The sequence below is a fragment of the Rhinopithecus roxellana genome, chromosome 21, assembly GCF_007565055.1.
Source record: "Rhinopithecus roxellana isolate Shanxi Qingling chromosome 21, ASM756505v1, whole genome shotgun sequence".
Lineage (NCBI taxonomy): Eukaryota > Metazoa > Chordata > Mammalia > Primates > Cercopithecidae > Rhinopithecus > Rhinopithecus roxellana.
In genome coordinates, this window is record NC_044569.1 from 5,199,556 (window position 1) to 5,222,624 (window position 23,069).

Below are 23,069 nucleotides of genomic sequence, written 5' to 3' on the forward strand. Positions count from 1 at the left end.
TCCAGCCCTGTAGTCACTTGAGCTAAACCCGCTCCAAAGGGGTGGGGTCGTCGGAGCGGAGGCCCCTGAATCTCCGGAGACCGCAACAGCAGGACGGGGAGGCCCTAAGCACGTGCGCCCAGGGGCGCAGGGATCAGAGACCCCGACAAGCTCCACCGCCACGCCCCAGGGCCGTCTCCCCGCTGCGCTGGACTCGGCGCGGGCGGCTGCAGGGCTCCGGGCGCAGCGCTGGGACCCCGCGGACCACGTCGGCTCCGCCGCCCCGACGCCCCGGCCCCACTCGCGTCTCCCTCGGGCGCGGCAGCGCGAGGGGCAGCAAAACGGTGGTGGGCGCGGGCGCCGCGCCCCTTCCCGTCTCCTCCCCGCCAGCCCCTGGCCCGTCCTTTTCCGCCCGCTTACCAGCAAGGGTCCCCGACTGGCGGCCCCGCGTCCTCCCTCGCCGGCTGCAGGCTGGGCCCGGCGTCGAGCGGGGGCGGCGGGGCGGGGCCCACGGCCATTGGCGAGCGGCGGGCGGGGGCGGGGGCGCGGAGAGGCGGCCCCGGGACGCTCGCCGCGGGCCGGCAGTTGCCGCCGTCGTCCGCAGAGCCAGTGCCCAGCGCAGAGCCGCGCCCGCCATGAGGGAGATCGTGCACATCCAGGCGGGCCAGTGCGGGAACCAGATCGGCACCAAGGTGGGCCTGGCGCTGCACGGGGCTTGCCCGCGGGGGGGCGGCTGGAGGGCCCCGGGTCTCCCGGCGCGACCCCCCACGGGCGCGCACCAGCTCTGCGCCGCTGGGTCCTCGGAGCCCGGTGCGCACCCGCGCGGGCCGCGGGGAGGGAGCGCGCAGGGCGTGGCCGGCCGGGGAAGCTCCACTCCTCGCTCCCCACCCCCACCCCGACTGGGAGCGGCTGCCCCGGCTCAGGCGCGCCTGGAATTCGGGCGCCCGGGGTGGGCGCGGATGGCGGCGTCCGGGGCTCTGGGTTCTGAGCGTGTGTCCCCCTCGCCCGGCCCTGCCGCAGTTCTGGGAGGTGATCAGCGACGAGCACGGCATCGACCCGGCCGGGGGCTACGTGGGAGACTCGGCGCTGCAGCTGGAGAGAATCAGCGTCTACTACAATGAGTCATCGTGTGAGTATCGCGGCCGCCGCGCCCTGCCCGGCCGGGACCCGCGTGGCCGCTCGGGCGCCGCCTCTGCGCGCGGCGCGTTTGTTTCGGGAAAAGTTCTCCCGGGATGTAGCTGGAGGCCCGGCCACTCCCTTCGCTCCTCCGGGGCGGGAAATCCGCCGTCCGTTTTTTCAAGCAGCTGGATTCGGCCTATCCCGAGGGCCGGAGCGCTGGTTCGCGTGAAATCAGCGGAGCGGTTCCTGTCCGGCCTTCTCCGCCCAGCCGGGCGCGGTGGCTCAAGCCCCTGATCCCAGCGCCCTGGGAAGCCGAGACTGGAGGGTCATGTGGGCCCCGGAGTTCAGGACCAGCCTGGGCAGCACAGGAGTCCACACCGCGGCCCCCTCCCGCCCCGATCTCCAACAATTTTGAAATTAGCCGGGCGTGGTGCCCCCCCCCCCGTAGTACCAGTTAACTGGGGGCGTGAGCCGAGGAGGTCGAGGCTGCAGTGAGCTGTGATCGCGCCGCCGCACTCCAGCCTGGGTGACAGAGCGAGACCTGTTAGAGTAAATTAGAGCGTTTCTCAAGGATCCTTGGGAAAAACAAAGTTTTTTTTTTTTTTTTAGCCTCAGTTTAAAATGTATCTCTTATTGGGGATTCTTGGCTAAAAATTTGAGAAACGCTCTCTTAAGTGACTTTTCGGGTCCCTTGCAGACCTCTAAAAAGACTTTCACCTCCCTGGAAGCTGAAACTGCAGGCAGTTCTGAGCAACTAGTGGAGTTTTATTAATTTATGCAGCAATGACTGGCCGGGAACATCAGGGCATGGAAGATGAAATTTCTAGAGGACACTAAGGACAGTTCCAGTATACACTACAATTCCTGTTAACCCCTCGCCCAGCTTGGGTACATCCATTTTCGATCTGGGGTGTGTGCACTGCAGGACAGGAGTTGAAGAACAGGTCCTATTTGGAATCATGTTAACCTTGTCCTCACTGGGAACAAGTTCTAGCCCAATTGGCATGAAAATTCCACACAAGAACACTCTGACTCAAAATGAGAGTGACTCTGGGGAAACAGAGCCAGTTGAGTGCTCCCAGTAACAAGGTGCTCAGACTGCACATGGGCACATGTATGTGTATGCATGGGGGAGGTGTCACAAAGCAGAGAATTTCATCCAAACCTGGCAATTTTCTGTAATATATAGTTCATTTCCATGGAGCTAAAGTCGTAAAACTTCCTAACAGGAAAGAGGTGTCAGCGTGAGCTGGAAAATACAGTAGGCAGGAAGTCAGGGGACTTGATTTCTCATCCTGCCTCTTCCTGGAACCTCCTCTGCCAGGTCATGCCTGGGCTCGTTCCTCATTCCAATGTTAAGGTTCTGGGATTTTTTTTCTTTTTTTCTTTTTTAAGAGACAGGGTCTCAGCTGGGCGTGGTGGCTCACGCCTGTAATCCCAGCAGTTTGGGAGGACGAGGCGGGCAGATCACAAGGTCAGGAGATCTAGACCATCCTGGGTAACACGGTGAAACCCCATCTCTACTAAAAATACAAACAATTAGCCAGGCCTGGTGGCAGGCTCCTGTAGTCCCAGCTACTCAGGAGGCTGAGGCAGGAGAATGGGAGGCGGAGCTTGCAATGAGCAGAGATCGGGCCACTGCACTCCAGCCTGGGCGACAGAGCGAGACTCCATCTCAAAAAAAAAAAAAAAAGACAGGGTCTCACTCTGTAGCCCCAGGCTAGGAGTACAGTGGCACAACTGGGTTTAGATGATCCTGCCACCTCAGCTTCCACAGTAGATAGGACGAGAGGTGCACACCACCAACCACACTTAGCTGATTTTTTTGTTTTTTCGTTTTGTTTGTGTTTAGAAACAGGGTTTTGCTCTGTTGCCCAGGCTGGTCTTGAACTCCTGGGTTCAAGCAATCTGCCCACCTTGGCTTCCCAATGTGCTGAGATTACAGGGATGAGCCAGTGCGCCCAGCTGATTCTGTGATTCTAAGAAAGTTCCTGTACCATCTCTGAAAAGACTCTGGTTGATCCATTCCAGGCAGCTAGAACTGGTGGGACTTGAAAGGGGGAAGTCAATTACTTCAGAAACCTGAAAGTAACTCTTGTGGGTGGTTCTTTCCTCCTCCAGCTCAGAAATATGTGCCCAGGGCCGCCCTGGTGGACTTAGAGCCAGGGACCATGGACAGCGTGCGTTCCGGGCCTTTCGGGCAGCTTTTCCGGCCTGACAACTTCATCTTTGGTAGGTTCCATCTTTCTCACTTTCTTCTTCTTTTTTTTAATCAAATTAGTTTATATGCCAGATTTAAAGCATCACGTGTCATAGAAAAAGTGTGAATGGAAATCAGTGGTTCCCAGCCCCACCCCTCCCATCCCTAGCTGGATTCATCACAAGGAAGTTTTTTTTTTTAAATCTTGACTATTTTGGTGGGAAGGAACCTCTATATCTCTAAATGAAATTCTTCTACTGGTAGTTCTTGATTAAAAAACAAAAACCAGGCCAGGCACAGTGGCTCATGCCTGTAATCCCACCACTTTGGGAGGCCGAGACAGGTGGATCACGAGGTCAGGAGATCAATACCATCCTGGCTGACACGGTGAAACCCCGTCTCTACTAAAAATACAAAATATTAGCCAGGCATAGTGGCACGCGCCAGTCAGGAGGCTGAGGCAGGAGAATCACTGGAACCCAGGAGGTAGAGGTTGCAGTGAGCCAAGATTGCACTACTGCACTCCAACCTGGGCGACAGAGTGAGACTTCGTCTGAAAAATAGCAAAAAACAAAAAAAAAACAAAAACTAAGAAACAGTTTTAGACATTAGCTTATTTCTCCCCATCATTATAAAGTTATTTGCCATTTGTTTTTGGTTCCTATGTTGGTTTTATCAGAATTAGGTAAATCCTTTTTTTCTCACTTCTTCCACCTAAAAAATGATGGTAAACCTGTCTTTCTGCAGACTTCTAAAGAAAATTATATAAAATTAAATGAAGTGGTACCATTAGTGTTATCAAGTAGAACCTACAGGATAGGTGGCAGATTTGGAAGTTTCCCACCTGACTATTTTAATGTTAGAGACCACATATCTATTTACATTATTGCTTTAAAAAAAAAAAATGCCTCAATCAAACATTTCCAATACCTGTGAAAGGCAGTGTCTTCCAAGAAAATGTGAAGAATTTCAAGACTGATTCTGGCTTAAAAGCACTATGGTGTAGGAATCAAATACATCATGAAAAATCTACATTCCAACGCTTTTCTCAAAAGGCACCAGGAAGAGATAGTTTAATTGAGGATAACAGACAATCTCCATTATCCAAACCATTCCAGAGAGAAAATGATGGAAAACTTCCCAACATTTCCTGTGAGGCTAGGTAGCTTCTACTAGAACATACAAGTAAAAGATGTATATCAAACTTACTGCAAAAATCCAAAATAAAATACTTAGAATATCAAATGCAGTTGTATTTTTTTTTTTTTTTTTTTTTTTTTTTGAGACAGAGTCTCGTTCTGTCACCCAAACTGGAGTGCAGTGGCCGGATCTCAGCTCACTGCAAGCTCCGCCTTTTGGGTTAACGCCATTCTCCTGCCTCAGCCTCGTGAGTAGCTGGGACTACAGGCGCCCGCCACCTCACCCAGCTAGTTTTTTGTATTTTTTAGTACAGACGGGGTTTCACCATGTTAGCCAGGATGGTCTCGATCTCCTGACCTTGTGATCCGCCCGTCTCGGCCTCCCAAAGTGCTGGGATTACAGGCTTGAGCCACCGCGCCCGGCCTGCATTTTTAAAAAAATATATTAGTAGCACATTGTGACCAATGTGCTATTGGTCACAATAAGAGGCAGATAGTGTAATGGTTAGGAGTCTGGCTCTGCTGCCACACTCCCTGGGTTAAAATTTTGGCCCTTCCACTCACTATGTGGCCTTAGACTTATTTAACTTACTTGTGACTTAATTTCCTCATCATAAGTGGGACTGTCTACCTCTTAGTAAGAAGTAAGGATTAAATAAACACTTAGAATGTCTACTACAAAATAAGTGTTTGAGAAATACTAGCAACATCCCAGGAATGCAAGGACGGTTCAACATTAAGAAGTCTACTAATAGATTAAAGACAACATCTTAATAGATGCCCCAAAAAAGTGGGGTTTTCTTTGACTCCCAGCAGGAAACAATTTTTTAAAAGAGATTAAAGTTTTGGAGGCCAGGAGCAGTGGTTAATGCCTGTAATCCCAGCACTTTGGGAGGCCAAAGCGGGTGGATCACCTGAGGTCGGGAGTTCGAGACCAGCCTGACCAACATGGAGAAACCCCATCTCTACTAAAAATACAAAATTAGCCTGGTGTGGTGGTGCATGCCTGTAATCCCAGCTGCTCAGGAAGCTGAGGCAGGAGAATCACTTGAACCTTGGAGGCAGAGGTTGCGGTGAACCAAGATCACACCATTGCACTCCAGCCTGGGCAACAAGAGTGAAACTCTGTCTCAAAAAAAAAAAAAAGATAAAGTTTTGGATGTGTTCCCGATTTGTAGAGGACAAAAAAACTTCTATGTAAGCTGGAAATAGAAAGAAACTTCCTTTATTTACAGACTATCTACCAGAAACCCATAGCAACATTATACTCCCTGGTGAAACATTAGAAGCATTCCCAGCAGAATTAGGTATAAGAAACAGATGTCCATTGTCTCTACAATTGTTCCATGTTCTGAAGGCTTTAGCCAGTGCACAAAAACCAGAGAAAGAAAATATGCAAATCATGTAAAGGAAAAGACAAAAGTGTTATTTATTGATGAAATGATTCTCTTGGAGTTTCTAGATACACGATCAGCTGAAAAATGACCAGCACTTACAAGACTTTAGTAAGGGAGCCAGACACAAGATAAAATATTCAGAAATTAATTGTTCTGCTATCAGGTTACCAATCTTTCTGATTTACCTGGAACTGGGAGGAGGTGTTCCCCAGGACACTAGACTTTGAGTGACAAAACCGTCAGGGTCCCAGCAAACTGGAACAGATGAATCACATTAAAAGCAATAATCACTGGTGAACACATCCTATTCACAATTGTAATAAAACTATAAATACCTGGAGACAAAATTTACCAGTAACTAGCGGTGAGGGGCAATTAAAACAAAATATTTTTCTCCCACCAGATTGGCCAGTATTTTAGAAGCTGCTAAGACCTAGTGTTGGTGAATGTGGGAAAATAACAGCTGTTCAGAGAACTACTTAGTAGATTGAGCAAATCAGTAATTTCCATCCAAGGGTTCCAGTTCACGGAATCTGTTCTGCAGAAATGCTCACACATAGAGATTGCAGATTGGCCTCCAGAAGAGCTGAATCCATGTGCATGCCCACAGCGGGTGTCTGAGAGCTCCTCTTGCCCAGTGTCAGACCCTTGTAAGAATCTGCAAGAAGAAATGGCCCTGTCTCCCCACCTCCTTGTAGAATTCCGCCCAGTCTTGTGAGGTTCAGTGGATTTTTGGTGAGAATCTGAGCGGACAGCTAAAATTTCTTGAGTCTGAATTACAGTTGGCTGAGTCTACCGTAGTCTCAGTAAGCTTTACGAGACACAATTCATGTATTTCCAACTAATACACCTTTTAGAAATCACACTTCTTTGATAGGCAGTGTGTGCACGTGGTGCGCAGCTGGAAAGGTCATGCAGTGAAAGCCGGCCTCCCCCGCTGCCTGCCTCCCCCGCGGGAGTCCTTCCTGAGACAGGGAAACAGTTACAAGCACATCTGTGAATTTTTATAGATAAAGAAGATCTTGGCCGGGCGCGGTGGCTCAAGCCTGTAATCCCAGCACTTTGGGAGGCCGAGACGGGCGGATCACGAGGTCAGGAGATGGAGACCATCCTGGCTGACACCATGAAACCCCGTCTCTACTAAAAAATACAAAAAACTAGCCGGGCGAGGTGGCGGGCGCCTGTAGTCCCAGCTACTCGGGAGGCTGAGGCAGGAGAATGGCGTGAACCTGGGAGGCGGAGCTTGCAGTGAGCTGAGATCCGGCCACTGCACTCCAGCCTGGGCGACAGAGCGAGACTCCGTCTCAAAAAAAAAAAAAAAAAGAAGATCTTAAAGTTTTAGTTATGTCGAGTATATACCTTCTTCAAAGAAGGATATGAAACAACAGTAAAAGACAGGCATAAATGTAGCAGTTTACAACACAGAGTCAACTGTGAGCTCAGCTGTGGCTGAGAATTAATTTTAGCTCTGGGTTTCTGGCAACTAAATCCAAAAAAGGAAGCACAGCAGGTGACACAGCTGACATTGTCTTATAAAGGGGAATATATTTAAAAGGGAGATCTCCCCACCATCCTGAGTGATTTGTGTTTATTTTTAATTTTTACTTTGCTTTGCTTTCTAAACTTTGCTTTTTTTCAGCAAAAACTAATATAACCACAGTGTTAAAAAGTTTAAAACTAGAGTTAAAAAAAAATTCTGTATGCCCATCATCTTAGTTTAATCATTGTCAGCACTGAGGTATATTTTTCATCTTTGTTTCTTTCTTTTTGCTGATTTCATTAGTTGTAATCACGGTATCATTTTTATCTTTTTCTAAAAGATATTTAGTTTCTAAAATCCATAATTTTTAATAGCTCTATAATGTGTAATTAATTCTTTATGCAACTATATAATGGCCAATAATCAGGAAGCTGTTTTTTTCCAACTTTTTGTTCTTAAAATGAACATCTTGATTCGCTTAAATTTGTCTGTTTCTGACTTTGATTTCAGAATAGATTCTCAAAAAGCAAAATTACTGGGTCAAAGAGTGAAGAGATTTAAGCCCTTTTTACACACTTCCAATTGGATTAATGCCACCAGCAGTGTCTGAGAGCATGGTTTTTGCTGCACTTTTGCCTGAAATTAAACTTTTCAAAGAAACGTAGCAACTGAATGCTTCTTTTATGAGAGACTCAGAGCTTTACGAACTGCTTTATAGGAAATGTAAGAACAGCTCTGAATTTGGCCCTTCTATTCTATGCTGACATAAATTGTCAGTGTGAAACAGAGAAACCTGCACACATATCACGCCAGGACTCACACACACCGGAGCCGGAAGACAGGATATTAAAATGCAACTCAGCGCACACTGCACTGTTCCCCAGGGGAAGGATGGTTAGCTGAAACCCATGCCACACCCATTACTGCTTTTTGAGATAAAATAGGAAAAAAGTTGCCAATTCTACATAGTTTAGTATGTTCACACTCAGACTTGTTACACAGGGCTTCATGTACCAGTGGCTGGTTTTATTTCTTAAATGGGTAGTAGGTGTGCAGAGATTCACGGTATTATGTTTCATATGCTTTTGCATACCTTAACTCTGTCAAAAGAAAGATGTCAGTTGTCTAAAAGGTGTGGTTACGGAAAAGGCAGCTTTCATGGAGAAGGTTTTTAGCAGGTCATGGCTGTCTGGCTCCGGCCCAGTCTGCCCCAGGCCTGGCAGCAACTTAGGGACCCAACCCAGTCTGGATGGGTGCCCCAGGAGGCCTCACCCACCAGCTGCCAGCGCAGTGCAGCCCGGACCTGGCCAGGCCTCAAGAGAGTCAAAGCCATGAACTGATCTTTATGAAATGAGTGCATCACAAACTATCGAAGTGGTGAGAAGCTAGTTTCTCATAGCTGCCACTTTAGCAATTGTGAAGTTTTCTTTATTTTATTTGAATTGAGCATTGGGAGACTGTAAGGTCTTTCTAGCTGTTGACAAATGGGATCGCGAAGATTAAGACAAATTAAGACAGACCTACGGTGCCCATTTAGTTGTCTAACTGCCCCTGTAAGCCTTCAAAAACATTAGAAATGACCTTTGGCACATAAAAGCTTCCCCCGAAATTGCTTCTTGCATCTTTGCTTCGTCTGACATGCAACCCTATTTTTGATTGAGACTATTTTAAGTTTTCAACAGGTTGTACTGACATGATACGTCTTTAATAGGAATTTTAGCAAGTTGACACCATTTTAAGAATTGTGACTTGTTTAAATGAATATGCTTATTTGTTAAAATAACATATTATGGAGAATTGAGAGGTGTCCAGAATGTATAAACATCCTATATTGTTTAGCTAAATAGTTTTTAAGTCATTCTCCAGTAAAAGAGGCAGAATTGTCTGTGAACTGGAGATGATCTATCCTCACTGGCTTTATACCATATTGTTTCAGTTAGAGTTGGTAAATTACAATAAACCAGTGTCATTCCATTTCCAAATAGAGTTTGAAATTATTGAGGAACACTCACTCACAGTAGTAGTGTACACTTTTAAGAGTGAAAGTTACCTGTAATCCAGCACTTTGGGAGGTGCAGAAGGGCAGATCACCTGAGGGCAATAGTCCGAGACCAGCCTGGCCAACACGGTGAAACCTTGTCTCTACTGAAAATACAAAAATTAGCCAGGTATAGTAGCAGGCGCCTGTAATCCCAGCTACTCGGGAGACTGAGGCAGGAGAATCACTGGAACCTGAGAGGCGGAGGTTGCAGTGAGTCGAGATGAAGCCACTGCACTGCCCCTTGGGTGATGGAGCGAGACCCTGTCAAAAAGAAAAAAAGAAAAAACTTACCGGTCGGGCAGTGGCTCATGCCTATAATCCCAACACTTTGGGAGGCTGAGGCAAGTAGATCACTTGAGCCCAGGAGTTGAAGGTCAGCCTGGGCAGCATAGTGAGATCCTCTCTGTACAAAAAAATTGTTTTTAATTAGCTAGGCATGGTGGTGTGCACCTGGGGTCCCAGCTATTCAGGAGGCTGAGGTGGTAGGATCACTTGAGTTAGGGAGGCTGAGGCTGCAGTGAGCAGTGTTCACGCCACTGCACTCCAGCCTGGGCGACAGAGCAAGACCCTGTCTCAGAAAAAAAGAAAGAAAAACTTGTCTGTAATGAATTGCTGGTTGCATAGCAGTCATGCCTATTTGATTGTTGGAAAGTTTTATGGGAAAAGAATGAAGCACCAGAAAGGTAAACATTCTTCCAGCCTCTTTCTGTATTTCTAACTTTTTCTTCCAGATTCAGGGCTAGAAGAGGGGGCAGGAGTGCACAGACCCTTGACACTTACTCCATCACCCAGTGTGAGCTCGAAACCAGAGGGGGGACTCAGAAAACCCTGGGTACCTATTGCAGCCCCACTGCCAAAGCTTAGCGTTGGCAGCCTCCTGCTGACTGTCTGAATTCACTGACTAACATCACACCGTATCAGTACAGAAGATGTTCAGTTCACAACTCCCAAATATTTAACTGGAACATCTGTTGCTAGGAGACAGTGGCAAAATATTTTTCAGAAGTCACCAGCTTCCTACTTTCATCAAGAGCACAGAAAATTTCATGGCTGATCATGCTATAAGTATTGAGGAAGCTGGGTAAATGGTGTGAGCTGCAAAGGGAGTCGAGTTCAGCGTCTCCGTCCACTTACAGCTAGCTCGAGGTCTGATTGATTGGGGTTCTATGTTTGCCAAAAGCCACCTACTATTTTCAGTTGTTGGTTTCTGCTGTTTTAATGAAATAGGCCCTAGACTACTTTGACAGCTGCCCTGGGTCTTTCCTTTGTAAAATGGGACCGTTCTAGCACGGAGTGGCCAGCCCCGAGCTTGTTCCTCCCAATGCCTATGTTGTCGTCTTGCCAGGTGCTGCCTGCGAGGTTGGGTGGGGAAAGGGTGGAGAGAAGTTGGTGGGGGCTTAGGAAGGACAGTGACTGTTTTCTTGTCTACTAAGAGAAGGTAGTCAGCCAGGTTTCACTGTGCAACACAGCTGGGCAGGAAGAAAGAGAATCCCTTGTTTGTAAGAGAACAGTCACATTCTAGATGCTGTCTACGGCTTGTGAAAAACACGAGGAAACGGCCACCTGAGAGTACTAAAATGGCCAGGCCCACGGGGTGTGCCGCGAGCACACAGCAGGCGTCTGCCCGGCGTGGCCCCTCTGCAGAGCCACAGGGTCCTGCCGTGCCAGTGGCACTGGGCTTTGGACTGCCAAATGGGGCAAAGGCAATAGGAGAGAAAGGCCGAGCTGACTTCTCAGTGGGACTGAGATGGAGATCTAAGGAGGCTGACGCTGCAGACAAGTGCAAGGGCCCACTGTGGTCAGTTTCGGCTGGCCAGTTCTGCTCTCTGGAAACTTCAGTGTTTAATATTTAAATGTGTGGTTTTGTTTGTTTGAGATGGGGTCTGGCCCTGTCACCCAGGCTGGAGTGCAGTGATGTGATCATAGCTCACTGTAGCCTCAAACTCCTGGGCTCAAGCAATCCTCCACTTCACCTTCCTGTGCTAGGATTATCATAGCTGGCCTTAAAAAAACAAAGGTTTAATGTTTCCATGTCAAAGTTAAAACAAACTGCTTGTACGTGTTTTTTTCAAACAGTACACATAGATTGTGTAACAGTGCAGAAAGGGAACGCTCTAATCCCTTTTTTTTTTTTTTTTTTTTTTTTGAGACAGAGTCTTGCTCTGTCACCCAGGCTGGAGTGCAGTGGCCGGATCTCAGCTCACTGCAAGCTCCGCCTCCCGGGTTTACGCCATTCTCCTGCCTCAGCCTCCCAAGTAGCTGGGACTACAGGCGCCGCCACCTCGCCCGGCTAGTTTTTTGTATTTTTTAGTAGAGACGGGGTTTCACCGTGTTAGCCAGGATGGTCTCGATCTCCTGAGCTCGTGATCCGCCCGTCTCGGCCTCCCAAAGTGCTGGGATTACAGGCTTGAGCCACCGCGCCCGGCCTCTAATCCCTTTTACTAGTGGCCCTGAGGTTTTATTCCCTAGCGGGATAACTGCGTGTGTAGACAGTTGGGCTGTGTCCCGTTGGCATTTTTCCTTTTTTTGAGACAGAGTTTCGCTCTTGTTGCCCAGGCTGGAGTGCAATGGCACCATCTCAGCTCACTGCAACCTCTGCCTCCTGGGTTCAAGTGATTCTCCTGCCTCAGCCTCCGGAGTAGCTGGGATTACAGGCACCTGCCACCACGCCCAGCTAATTTTTTGTATTTTTAGTAGAGATAGGGTTTCCTCATGTTGCCCAGGCTGGTCTCGAACTCCTGACCTCAGGTGATCCACCTGTCTCCCAAAAGTGCTGGGATTAAGGCGTGGGCCACCGCACCCAGCTCTGCTGACTTTTTTCTGTGTCCACGTGCACTTGGGCGAGCATACACAAAGCTGATTTTGTTTGGGGAAAATGGGATACTGCTACACACACCATTTTGCAGCCTTTTGAAAAGTTCACTAATGTATCTCAGACATCCTCCATGACAGTCACAGGGCCTACCATTGTGTGTGTCATCATTTAGTAATTTCCCACTTCCTGATGACATTTTAAAAATTTTCATTAAAGAAGAGCTGGGCTCAGGGGTTCACACCTGCAATCCCAGCACTTTGGGAGACCAAGACAGGATGATCATTGAGTTTAAAAGTTTAAGACCAACATGGGCAACATAGGGAGACCCTCTCTACAAATTTTTGTTGTTGTTGTTAGACGGAGTCTCGCTCTGCCGCCCAGGCTGGAGTGCAGTGGCGCAATCTCAGTTCACTGCAAGCTCCGCCTCCCGGGTTCATGCCATTCTCCTGCCTCAGCCTCCCGAGTAGCTGGGACTACAGGCGCCCGCCGCCACGCCCGGCTAATTTTTTTCGTATTTTTAGTAGAGACGGGGTTTCACCGTGTTAGCCAGGATGGTCTCAATCTCCTGACCTTGTGATCCGCCCGCCTTGGACTCCCAAAGTGCTGGGATTACAAGCGTGAGCCACCGCGCCTGGCCAAAAAAAATGTTTAATTGTCCCAGCTACTCAGGAGGCTGAGGCAGGAGGATCCCTTGAGCCCAGGAGGTGGAGGCCACAGTAGCTGTGATTGCACCACTGCACTCCAGCCTGGGTAATAGTGGAAGACCCCATTTCTAAAATAATAATAATAATAAATTCCTTTATACTTTAATCTTCACTTGATTATCATAAAATACATGTTTTAGTTAAAATGTCACAAGCAATATATAAAGCTAGAACTGAACTCCCTTAGGACCCCATCCTTCAAAGACAACTGCTTTCTTAATTGCATTGTACATGTTTTAATAAAGTAATTTTTTTTTCACTTTGCTAGCTAGCTAGGTAAAACATTTCCATGGCATAGGACTTAAAAGGAACAAAAGGGCATACAGTGAAAAGTTGATCTCCTTCCTACCCCAAACGGTGTTAAGATTCTTGAATGTCCTTTCAGATACGTTCAGGCAGACACATATATTCACATACATACAGTGGAGCCAACTGTATACACCGTTCAGTACCTTAGGGTCCCTCCCTGGCTCCCCAGCAACATTTTGAAAATCTTTCCATTTCACACCTGTGGCTGCCTCATTCTTGTTGATGGCTGACAGTAGCCTCTGCAGAGATACTGCCATGGATTTAACCAGTCTTCAGTTAATGTTTAGGTTGTTCCCCTTTTATTATTACAAACTGTTCCTCAGTAAACATTTGTATAGATGTCATTTTGCACATGTATGGGTCTATCTAGAAAAATTTACAGAAGTGTAATTGCTGTGTCTAGGGGGATAATTTTGATAGCTGTTCCAGAGGCCACTGCCCTTGCTATCTCCAGCAGCTGCTGTGGGAAGTGGCCTTCCCCAAACCCTCACCAGTGCAACTCAGGTGTTTTGATCTCTCTCAGTTTCATAGCAGAAAAATAGAATCTCCTTGTTTTAATTTGCCTTTCCCTTAGGAGAAGGGTTTAGCATTATTTCCAGCACCTAAGCTATTGGAATTTCCTTTCCTGTGAGCTGTATGTTTAGAGCCTTTGCCTGTTTTCCTAATGGCTGTTGTTTTTCTTACTGATTTGTAGGACTTCTTTAGATATTTAAGGAGGGTATCCTTTGTATGTGATAGGAGTTATTAACAGTCCAGTACATTGTAACATTAAGTTCAATACACTGAATGAAGAATCACGGAATTTTTCTTGCACTGAACACCTACAGTGCTTAGCACTGCTAAAACGCTTCGTTCTCCCTCCTAGAGTAGGACCACTGTGTACGGCTGCACTTGCTATGCACTGCAGAACCCAGGGGTGCCATCGGTAGACCTCACTGTGAGCAGGCCGGTGTCCCCAATTGCTTGGGAGCCCCTTGTCCACTAATTAAAGATCGACAAGTGGAAGGCAGTTTGCTTACCCGATGTAGCACCTGGCAGCTCTCAGAGGCAGCCTTGGTGGTTTCACTGCTTCATAGCTCAGTGCCCCCAGGGTGTGTGCAGCATCAGGGATGGACCTGCCCACGAGAGAACAGAGAAGCTGGTCTTTGGGCAGTGGTTGTGCATTGTTGCCACCAGCCGTGTGTAGACAAGGGTCAAGTTGGAGTAAGTGGGGAGAGGTCTGTATGATGCGATGCAAGTTTTTATGACTTGAGTTAGTTAAATCTGCAGCCCAAAATTTCATGAAAATAAATATTTAAAACATTTTATTAAAACTTAAATTGACAAAGTCATATTAGAAATTAGTATTTCAATTTTCCCAACTCTAAGTATACTGAAGTCAATTGCCTTCAAGTGAAAGAGTGAGAGTGTATTTAGTAAGTCTTGGTTAAGCCTTTTTGGTTTACATTCAGAAACAAGAAAAGATGACTGATGTAAAATGGCATGACCTGCAAGTCAGGTTGTTTCCAATTCTGCTTTCTTCAAAATTGAGTTGTTGGCCAGGCACAGTGGCTCACGCCTGTAATCCCAGCCCTTTGGGAGGCTGAGGTGGGTGGATCACTTGAAGTCAAGTGTTCAAGACCAGCCTGGCCAACATGGTGAAACCCTCTCTCTACTAAAAAATACAAAAATTAGCCAGGTGTGGTGCCAGCACCTGTAAGCCTAGCTTCTCGGGAGGCTGAAGCAGGAGAATTGCTTGAATCTGGAAGGCGGAGGTTGCAGTGAGACAATACTGTACCACTGCACTTTAGCCTGGGTGACAGAGTGAGACTCCATCTCAAAAATAAACAAATCAATAAACAAACAAAATTTAGTTATTACGTGACAGATGATTGAAAATACTTTTTTTTGAGACAGGGTCTTGCTCTGTCACCCAGGCTGGAGTGCTGCAGCACAGTCTTGGCTCACTACAGCCTCCATCTTCTGTGCTTAAGTGATTCTCCCACCTCAGCCTCCCGAGTAGCTGGGACTACAGGCACCACCACCAAACTCAGCTAATTTTTGTATTTTTAGTAGAGACAGGGTTTTGCCATGTTGCCCAGGCTTGAAAATAGTTTTTGATAATAGCTCACTATTTGAATTTTGGGATGTAACTCTGAAGACAAAGAACTGAATGACATTGTAGAATATAATTCATTCCCATTTACATGTATCTGGACAAGATTTCTCATATATGTAAAAACTAAGAGGAATAGAGTTGATCCCAAGCCTTGGCCCATTCTGGCAGTATTTAATATTCACGCTTGGATAAATGAACTAATAGGAAAAAAAAAAAATATATATATATATATATATATGTATGTAGATAACATTATTTAACACTGTAATCACAGGAAATTAAAAAGAATCAACTTCAACTGATTGGAATCATTTCTGATTTTTAAATATATTCTATCGATATATTTAACAGAATAAGTGTTTTTTAAAGTGATATTATTTCCAGAAAATAAAATTATATGCAACTATTTGATTTATGAAAAATAATAATGTTAACTTTAACATGAATGAGAAGTATCTAGTTTTTTCAGATGTTCATTAACCAAGTGTAGTGGCCTGTGCCTGTAGTCCCTGCTACTCAAGAGGCTGAAGTGGGAGAATAACTTAAGCTCAGAAGTTCAAGGCTGCGGTCAGCTCGGGTGGTGCCAGTGTTCGCCACCCTGGGTGACAGCGCGAGACCTTGTCTCTAAATACATAAATACAAATGTTGACAGCAGTGTATGAAAGCCATTGCATTATGTGAAACTTGTAGTGCCAGAAAAGCAAAAGCAAAAATTAGTTCCTCCCACTCCTCTTTAAGTGCATCTGTTCATATGGACATACAAACCTCTGTAATTTTTACAGCTGGGAAAAAATGCTTCCGCTAGTGAAATACTCCATTTTAAAATGAGATAAAATGAAAAATAGGATTTTAAATTTATGAGCCAATCTTTCAGATTCAAATATTTTTTAGGTAAAGGTATACATAAGCCTGTCTGGCAAAAATGCACCATTATGCAGAAAACAGACTGACTAGGTCTCTTTCTTGTTACTTGAACTCTGCATAAAATACAGACGTCTTTCAGGTATATTAAGCTCCTTTTCTCAACTGGCCTGGAAGGAATTTGAGGGCAGGAATTACTTCCTGTGCTTAGTATTTAATTATAGGGGCAGAATAAATAATTGATTCTGCAAACATTTTGCAACAGTAATTCTGGTTGATTAATGGGCTCCATTAACATGAAAAAGTGTCAGTTTTGAAAATAAAATACTTGATACATAGTACAAAATTCAGAAAGCCCAAAGGAGAAAACTTACATAGTACAAAATTCAGAAAGCCCAAAGGAGAGAACTTTATTTTGTTGTTTTTTTGAGATGGAGTCCCACTCTTGACACCCAGGCTGGAGTGCAGTGGCACCATTTCAGCTCACTGGAACCTCCACCTCCCAGGTCCCAGGTCCAAGCAATTCTCCTGCCTCAGCCTCCCAAAGCTGGGACTACAGGCTCCCCACCACCACGCCTGGCTAGTTTTTGTATTTTCAGTGGAGATGGGGTTTCCCCATGTTGCCCGGGCTGGTCTCTAAGTCCTGACTTAAAGTGATCCACCCGCCTCGGCCTCCCAAAGTGCTGGGATTACAGGCGTGAGCCACGGCGCCCGGCAGGTAACTTATTTTTTTAATGTATACCTTTTGTTCCCTTTGAATCCTACCATGTGCATGAAGGAACCTATTTAACATGGAACAACCAGTCCAAATGTATATACATCTTTACAATTGATCGGTAGCTACTCTGGCCGAAAAACGTACCAGTGCACCTGCTCAGCTGCCCCCTTGGTGGGTGCCTGTTTCCCCGGCCCCCCCTTTGGCTCACAGCACACCACGGCATCACCTCCCGCCCTCCCTGTCGGTGCCCAAGCACCGGGACGGCGCAGTCCTTCCCTGTTTCAACGGCAGGGACTCTCTCTGTTGCAGGCCAGACGGGCGCAGGGAACAACTGGGCGAAGGGGCACTACACGGAGGGCGCGGAGCTGGTGGACGCGGTGCTGGACGTGGTGCGCAAGGAGTGCGAGCGCTGCGACTGCCTGCAGGGCTTCCAGCTCACGCACTCGCTGGGCGGCGGCACGGGCTCGGGCATGGGCACGCTGCTCATCAGCAAGATCCGCGAGGAGTTCCCGGACCGCATCATGAACACCTTCAGCGTCATGCCCTCGCCCAAGGTGTCGGACACGGTGGTGGAGCCCTACAACGCCACGCTGTCGGTGCACCAGCTGGTGGAGAACACGGACGAGACCTACTGCATCGACAACGAGGCGCTCTACGACATCTGCTTCCGCACCCTCAAGCTGAGCACGCCCACCTACGGCGACCTCAACCACCTGGTGTCGGCCACCATGAGCGGGGTCACCACCTCGCTGCGCTTCCCGGGCCAGCTCAACGCCGACCTGCGCAAGCTGGCGGTGAACATGGTGCCCTTCCCGCGCCTGCACTTCTTCATGCCCGGCTTCGCGCCGCTCACCAGCCGCGGCAGCCAGCAGTACCGCGCGCTCACGGTGCCCGAGCTCACCCAGCAGATGTTCGACGCCAGGAACATGATGGCCGCCTGCGACCCGCGCCACGGCCGCTACCTGACCGTGGCCACCGTGTTCCGCGGGCCCATGTCCATGAAGGAGGTGGACGAGCAGATGCTGGCCATCCAGAGCAAGAACAGCAGCTACTTCGTGGAGTGGATCCCCAACAACGTGAAGGTGGCCGTGTGCGACATCCCGCCCCGCGGCCTGAAGATGGCCGCGACCTTCATCGGCAACAGCACGGCCATCCAGGAGCTGTTCAAGCGCATCTCCGAGCAGTTCTCGGCCATGTTCCGGCGCAAGGCCTTCCTGCACTGGTTCACGGGCGAGGGCATGGACGAGATGGAGTTCACCGAGGCCGAGAGCAACATGAACGACCTGGTGTCCGAGTACCAGCAGTACCAGGACGCCACCGCCAATGACGGGGAGGAAGCCTTTGAGGACGAAGAGGAGGAGATAGATGGATAGCCGGCAGGGAGCAGCCGCCCCAGCTCAGATCCTACCACACGCAAGTTCCTGCTTGACCTGGCGCCTCCTACCCCGTGGCCCTGAATGGTGCACTGGTCCGTTGTGTTGGTGTCGGCCCCTCACAAATGCAGCCAAGTCGTGTCACTGGTCATCTGGAACAAAGACAATACTTTTTAAAACAACAGAGTTACTTGCGGGTTCTACCCAGTCAGAAGATCACACCATGGAGACTTTCTACTAGAGGACTTGAAAGAGAACTGAGGGGCCCACGAAATAAACTTCACCTTCCATTAAGTGTTCAAGCATGTCTGAGAATTAGCAGGGGAGGAGTTAGAAACAGTCTTTTTCATCCTTTGTGATGAAGCCTGAAGTTGTGCCGTGTTGCCTTATATGAATATGCAGTATGGGACTTTGAAATAATTGATTCATAATAAATGACTAAACGTGTGTCTTCATCTCTCTAGCCATGTGCATAAATGACATGTTACTTTGTATGGTTACAATGGCTACTCGGGTCACTGGTCTCTCCCCGGGGTGAACTCCTCCCCGCTTCACGAAAACAACAGAGGGAAGGGCTTTTTACATGGAGGCTTTAAGCGGGGCAGCCAAAACTGCTGACAGCTGGAAGGCAATGTAGCACAAACAAAAGCCCCTCTTCCCATCAGCAGCCACCTTTCAGACTCCCACAGAATCGCAAGTCAGGTCCTGGGCTAGGGTTCCCCAACCCTCTAGCCAGAGCAGCCACAGGAAAGGCCGTTTGGCCTCTAGACAAAGCCGGGGTGCTGGGTGGGAGCTGGGCACCAACCGCCAGCCCCGCGTGGAAGGGAAGGGCCCTTTTCTGCTGTGGCCCATCACACTTGATGGCTTCTACCACCGGCCACACCTTTGGAGTTTCCACAGACTCCACGGGGCACGCATGGTGCCCTGCTAGTACCTGGTACAGACCTCACTGTTGACAATATTTCTGCTTTACTTCTTCCTGCCCTCTTGAAGCTGTGGACATGGGACTTGCTCTGAGTACAGCATGTCACCCCCGGGTCGAAGCGTCATGTGCCAGTGCCAGCCCTCCTGCTTTGCCTCCCATGTGGGCAGCCCCCCCCCAATCCCTCCTGTCCACCCGTCTGGCTTCCTGAGTGACCATCCTGGGCAGAGCCCACTCTGACCTGTTTCGGACAGGGAATGAGAGACAGACAAAGCTTTGTCATTCAGGGCCCCTGAGGGTTAGGGTGCCCCACAGTGCACCCACAACACCCTTGGTCTGTGGCCCCAGGCCTTACATTCACTGGCTATTTTGTTAAGCCCCAGCCTTGGGAAGATGGAAACTTCATCACTGAACACAGCAGCATGACTTGAGGTGATGACAGATCATTTTGCAGAAATCTGAACTATTCTGAGACCACAGTAAAAATCTTACCAGCTCACCACCTACATCTGTCCTGAAAACACGTTCCGTGTGACCGTGGAGAGGAAAGATCCATGCGTGAGCAGGCCCCACATGGTGGTGGCACAGGTAGCCACGGCTCCTCCTAGCACAGAGGGCCACTTGTGCAGGCTGAGCAGTGGCTCTAGGCCACGCTGGCAGCCGTCCAGGGCCCAGAGCTTAACGTGGCTCACCTCACCCAGAAACACGGGTGACACGGTGCTGTCTGGCTTTGTCACTCTTACTGTATCAAGCCTGACACAAGAGTGGGCCCCACTCTCATCCCCTGGGAGGCCTCACAGCCAAGGCCTGTGAGAGGGCAGCCCACGCTGGCTCCACATCTTGCAGTGGTTGGGTAAGGAGAAGAGAGTGACTCCTACCTAATTGTCTACTGCCTGTGTGGTGAAAAGCACGCCCGCCACCCTCACAACTGTGTGAGCCTCGGCCTGGAAACCGTGCTTCACTGGGCACCTCCCAAAAACACCCCCTGAGGAAAGGAAGTGGCCAGTGTGGCATGCCTGCAGGTGCAGAGGTCAATCAGGGGACGCCTATTCTCCTGGCATGCTGAGCTATGGAGTTCAAACAGCTGCTTCCATGGCCTGCCAGGGGACAGGTGGGCATTTCAGGATGCTGGAAAGTAGCCATGGATGGAGCATGCATGGCCTGGGACCATGGCAGGGATGCCATTAGATTGTGTTAATTCTAAAGCCACTGTTCTGACATCAACACCACACAAGGCAAGCTGGAGTAATGTTAAAAAGCTGGAGTGCTGTTAAAACAGACTGCTAAAAATGTAAATAGTTAAAAATGCCAGTGTCTCCTCCATGTCCAAATAGCAGCAATTGATAGAAGACTTAGCAAATCTTTCTCATGCCATCTTTTTTTAGGAATTATGATAACAGGTTTGCAACGCTACAGACTCACTTTTCTGGAAGCACATCACCAATCCCTTCTAATAGACAATAGGAGCAGGTTACCATTCAGTCCACTCCTGAGATGTCCCCAGAGAGCCAGGGCCCAGGGGACTCCAGCTTAGTTCCACTTTTCCTTCTCTGAAATCCAGGTGACGGCTCAGGTCAGCCTGCCAGGCCCGCTACAGTTATGCGTTAACTTCTAGACCCAGGAGGTGTGGTCAACATCTGGCCATGGCTGGCCTCTTGAGGACCTGCACTGGGTGGTTATCATGAATTCAGGCCATGACCAACCCCTCAGGACCCATGTACTTTATATCCAGAGCTCAGTGCATCTTTGCAGGACATATAACTCTGGAAGGTTCCAACCTCCTGTGGGAGCCGATGAGAACCAGCGAGGCTGAGATTTTGAAGGACTCTCCTCTAAAAAGCAAGAGAATTTAATTTCTTGCCATTATGTTTTCTAAAAATATCCAGAGCATAAACAGGGACCCTTTATGTGTTCTGAAACAAAGTACAGTGTGGACATTTTATTATGTAAAGAAGCCATATTTACATAATACATTCATAGTTTTAAGTATGTTACAGCTCCTGTAGAAAACCATTCCATTAAGACAGCAACAGGTGATCTGGATTGAATCTTTAAAATATTAAGTCAAATTAAAATGTTCTTATCAGGACTCCAATTTAATTTCACAGCCCATCTGCACAGGGGAACTGAGGAGAAACAGGAATGAAGAGTGGGCGACAAAGAGAAAGCATCTTCCCACACGCTAAAAGTCCAGTGCAACGATCCCTGCCGCACGGTCAGCCGACCCCACTTGGTGTCACAGGGTCCAGCCTCGGCCACTCTGGGCTCAACCTTTCCAGCCCATGTGGGAGCCCAATGAGGCTGTGGGACAGTGTGCATTTCCCTCAAGGCCTCGGGAAAGTCACCTGGCACCCACTGTGACCTCCGAGGCTGAAAGGACTAAGGACTCCTCTCCCCATCATTTCAGCTGGGCCAGTGGCTGGCTCCAATCAGCACAGCCTTTCCATTCTTCTGAAGGCCACAGCCGAAATAATGCACCAGCTGAAACCACAGCGGACAGACTGAGATGGCCTCCCTCTGGGTGTCTAGTTGGCAACTTTCTCACCCGGGGGCTCCTCTTTCTCCTTTTCCCGCTCCTTGTTCCAGTCCTTAAGGCCTTCTGGAAGCGAGGTGTCCTCATCCAAGCTGCCAGTGCCTTCCACAAATTCTTCATAGGTAGATTTTTCCGCAAAAGGTCTGGGGCCCAAAAGTTCAACCATATCATTCTTATCTAATACTTCTTTTTCTAACAACAGAAGAGCAACCTGAAATATGAACAATTTCCATTAAATACAGTTACTCAGCAAAGTCTATTCAGAAATATTAATTTATTAAAATGAGTGACCCCATTCCACAAAAGGATTTAAGACCAAAAAAGGATTTAAGATATACATAAGGTTGCATAGTTTTAGAGTAAGATGTGCAAAATATCAAAGCAACCAATGTCCATCTGTAAGGGACACATTTCCATACTAGACACATTTCCATACATCTGCACAATAAACGCTGACCATCTATAATAAAGGAGGAAGCTGGCCGGGCACAGTGGCTCGTGCCTGTAATCCCAGCACTTTGGGAGGACGAGGCGGGCAGATCACAAGATCAAGACTATCCTGCAGAACATGGTGAAACCCTGTCTCTACTAAAAATACAAAAAAATAGCTGGACATGGTGGCGCACACCTGTAGTCCCAGCTACTTGGGAGGCTGAGGCAGGAGGATCACTTGAACCCGGGAGGCGGAGGTTGTAGTGAGCCAAGATTGCACCACTGCACTCCAGCCTAGCGACAGAGCAAGACTCCTGCTCACAAAAAAAAAAAAAAAAAAGGAGTAAGCTGTGCATGTTCTGTATACATCTCAGAGACACACTCTTCAATTAAAAAAACAAAGATGTTCAGTGTGCGCAGCATCTTACGTTTGCTTTTCGGAGGCAACAGGAATGTATCTTTTTACGTGCGTTAAAGCACAATAGGCAGCCAGGCACGGTGGCTCACACCTGTAATCCCAGCATTTTGGGAGACCGAGGCGGGTGGATCACCTGAGGTCAGGAGTTCAAAACCAGCCTGGCCAAAATGGCGAAATCCTGTCTCTACTAAAAATACAAAAAAAATAACCAGGCGGTGGTGGATGCCTGTAAACCCAGCTACTTGAGGCAGGAGAATGGCTTGAACCCGGTAGTCGAAGGGTGAGTGAGCCGAGATCGCGCCATTGCACTCCAGCCTGGGCAACAGAGCAAGACTCGGTCTCAAAAAACAAAAACAAAAATAAAAAACACAAAAACCAGGCCGGGCGCGGTGGCTCAAGCCTGTAATCCCAGCACTTTGGGAGGCCGAGATGGGCAGATCACGAGGTCAGGAGATCGAGACCATCCTGGCTAACACGGTGAAACCCCGTCTCTACTAAAAAATACAAAAAAAAAACTAGCCGGGCGAGGTG

General features: G+C 48.3%; 2 protein-coding genes and 1 long non-coding RNA gene across 4 annotated transcripts in view; 1 reads left to right on the forward strand and 2 right to left on the reverse strand.

Annotated features, from left to right (window-relative positions):
• LOC115895493 overlaps window positions 1–484 on the reverse strand; it is a 38,853-nt gene extending 38,369 nt beyond the window's left edge. Inside the window, exon 1 of the long non-coding RNA XR_004055689.1 lies at window positions 400–484. This is a non-coding gene — a long non-coding RNA (uncharacterized LOC115895493). The remainder of the gene's footprint in view (window positions 1–399) is intronic.
• On the forward strand, window positions 390–21,942 carry TUBB6 (tubulin beta 6 class V). Of its 2 annotated transcripts, none has more exons than XM_030925982.1 (4): window positions 390–671; window positions 1,000–1,108; window positions 3,220–3,330; window positions 21,264–21,942. In XM_030925982.1, exons 1-4 carry the CDS (start codon window positions 615–617, stop codon window positions 21,299–21,301), a joined length of 315 nt encoding a protein of 104 aa, XP_030781842.1. In that variant the 5' UTR covers window positions 390–614; the 3' UTR covers window positions 21,302–21,942. The 2 variants fall into 2 exon arrangements, with proteins under 2 accessions (XP_030781842.1, XP_030781841.1); XM_030925981.1 differs by lacking the exon at window positions 21,264–21,942 and adding an exon at window positions 17,170–18,696.
• AFG3L2 (AFG3 like matrix AAA peptidase subunit 2) overlaps window positions 21,063–23,069 on the reverse strand; it is a 51,477-nt gene continuing 49,470 nt past the window's right edge. The window contains exon 17 of the mRNA XM_010375702.2: window positions 21,063–21,899. Within this exon, the coding sequence (XP_010374004.2) occupies window positions 21,681–21,899 (219 nt within the window). The 3' untranslated portion in view covers window positions 21,063–21,680. The remainder of the gene's footprint in view (window positions 21,900–23,069) is intronic.

What these genes read in the sequence shown, in the direction of transcription:
- TUBB6 (XM_030925981.1), top strand. Translation starts at nt 615, where the DNA reads ATGAGGGAGATCGTGCACATCCAGGCGGGCCAGTGCGGGAACCAGATC. An exon ending in GGAACCAGATCGGCACCAAG is followed by an intron (nt 672 to 999) that starts GTGGGCCTGGCG and finishes GCCCTGCCGCAG; the next exon opens with TTCTGGGAGGTGATCAGCGA. An exon ending in GCCTGACAACTTCATCTTTG is followed by an intron (nt 3,331 to 17,169) that starts GTAGGTTCCATC and finishes TCTCTGTTGCAG; the next exon opens with GCCAGACGGGCGCAGGGAAC.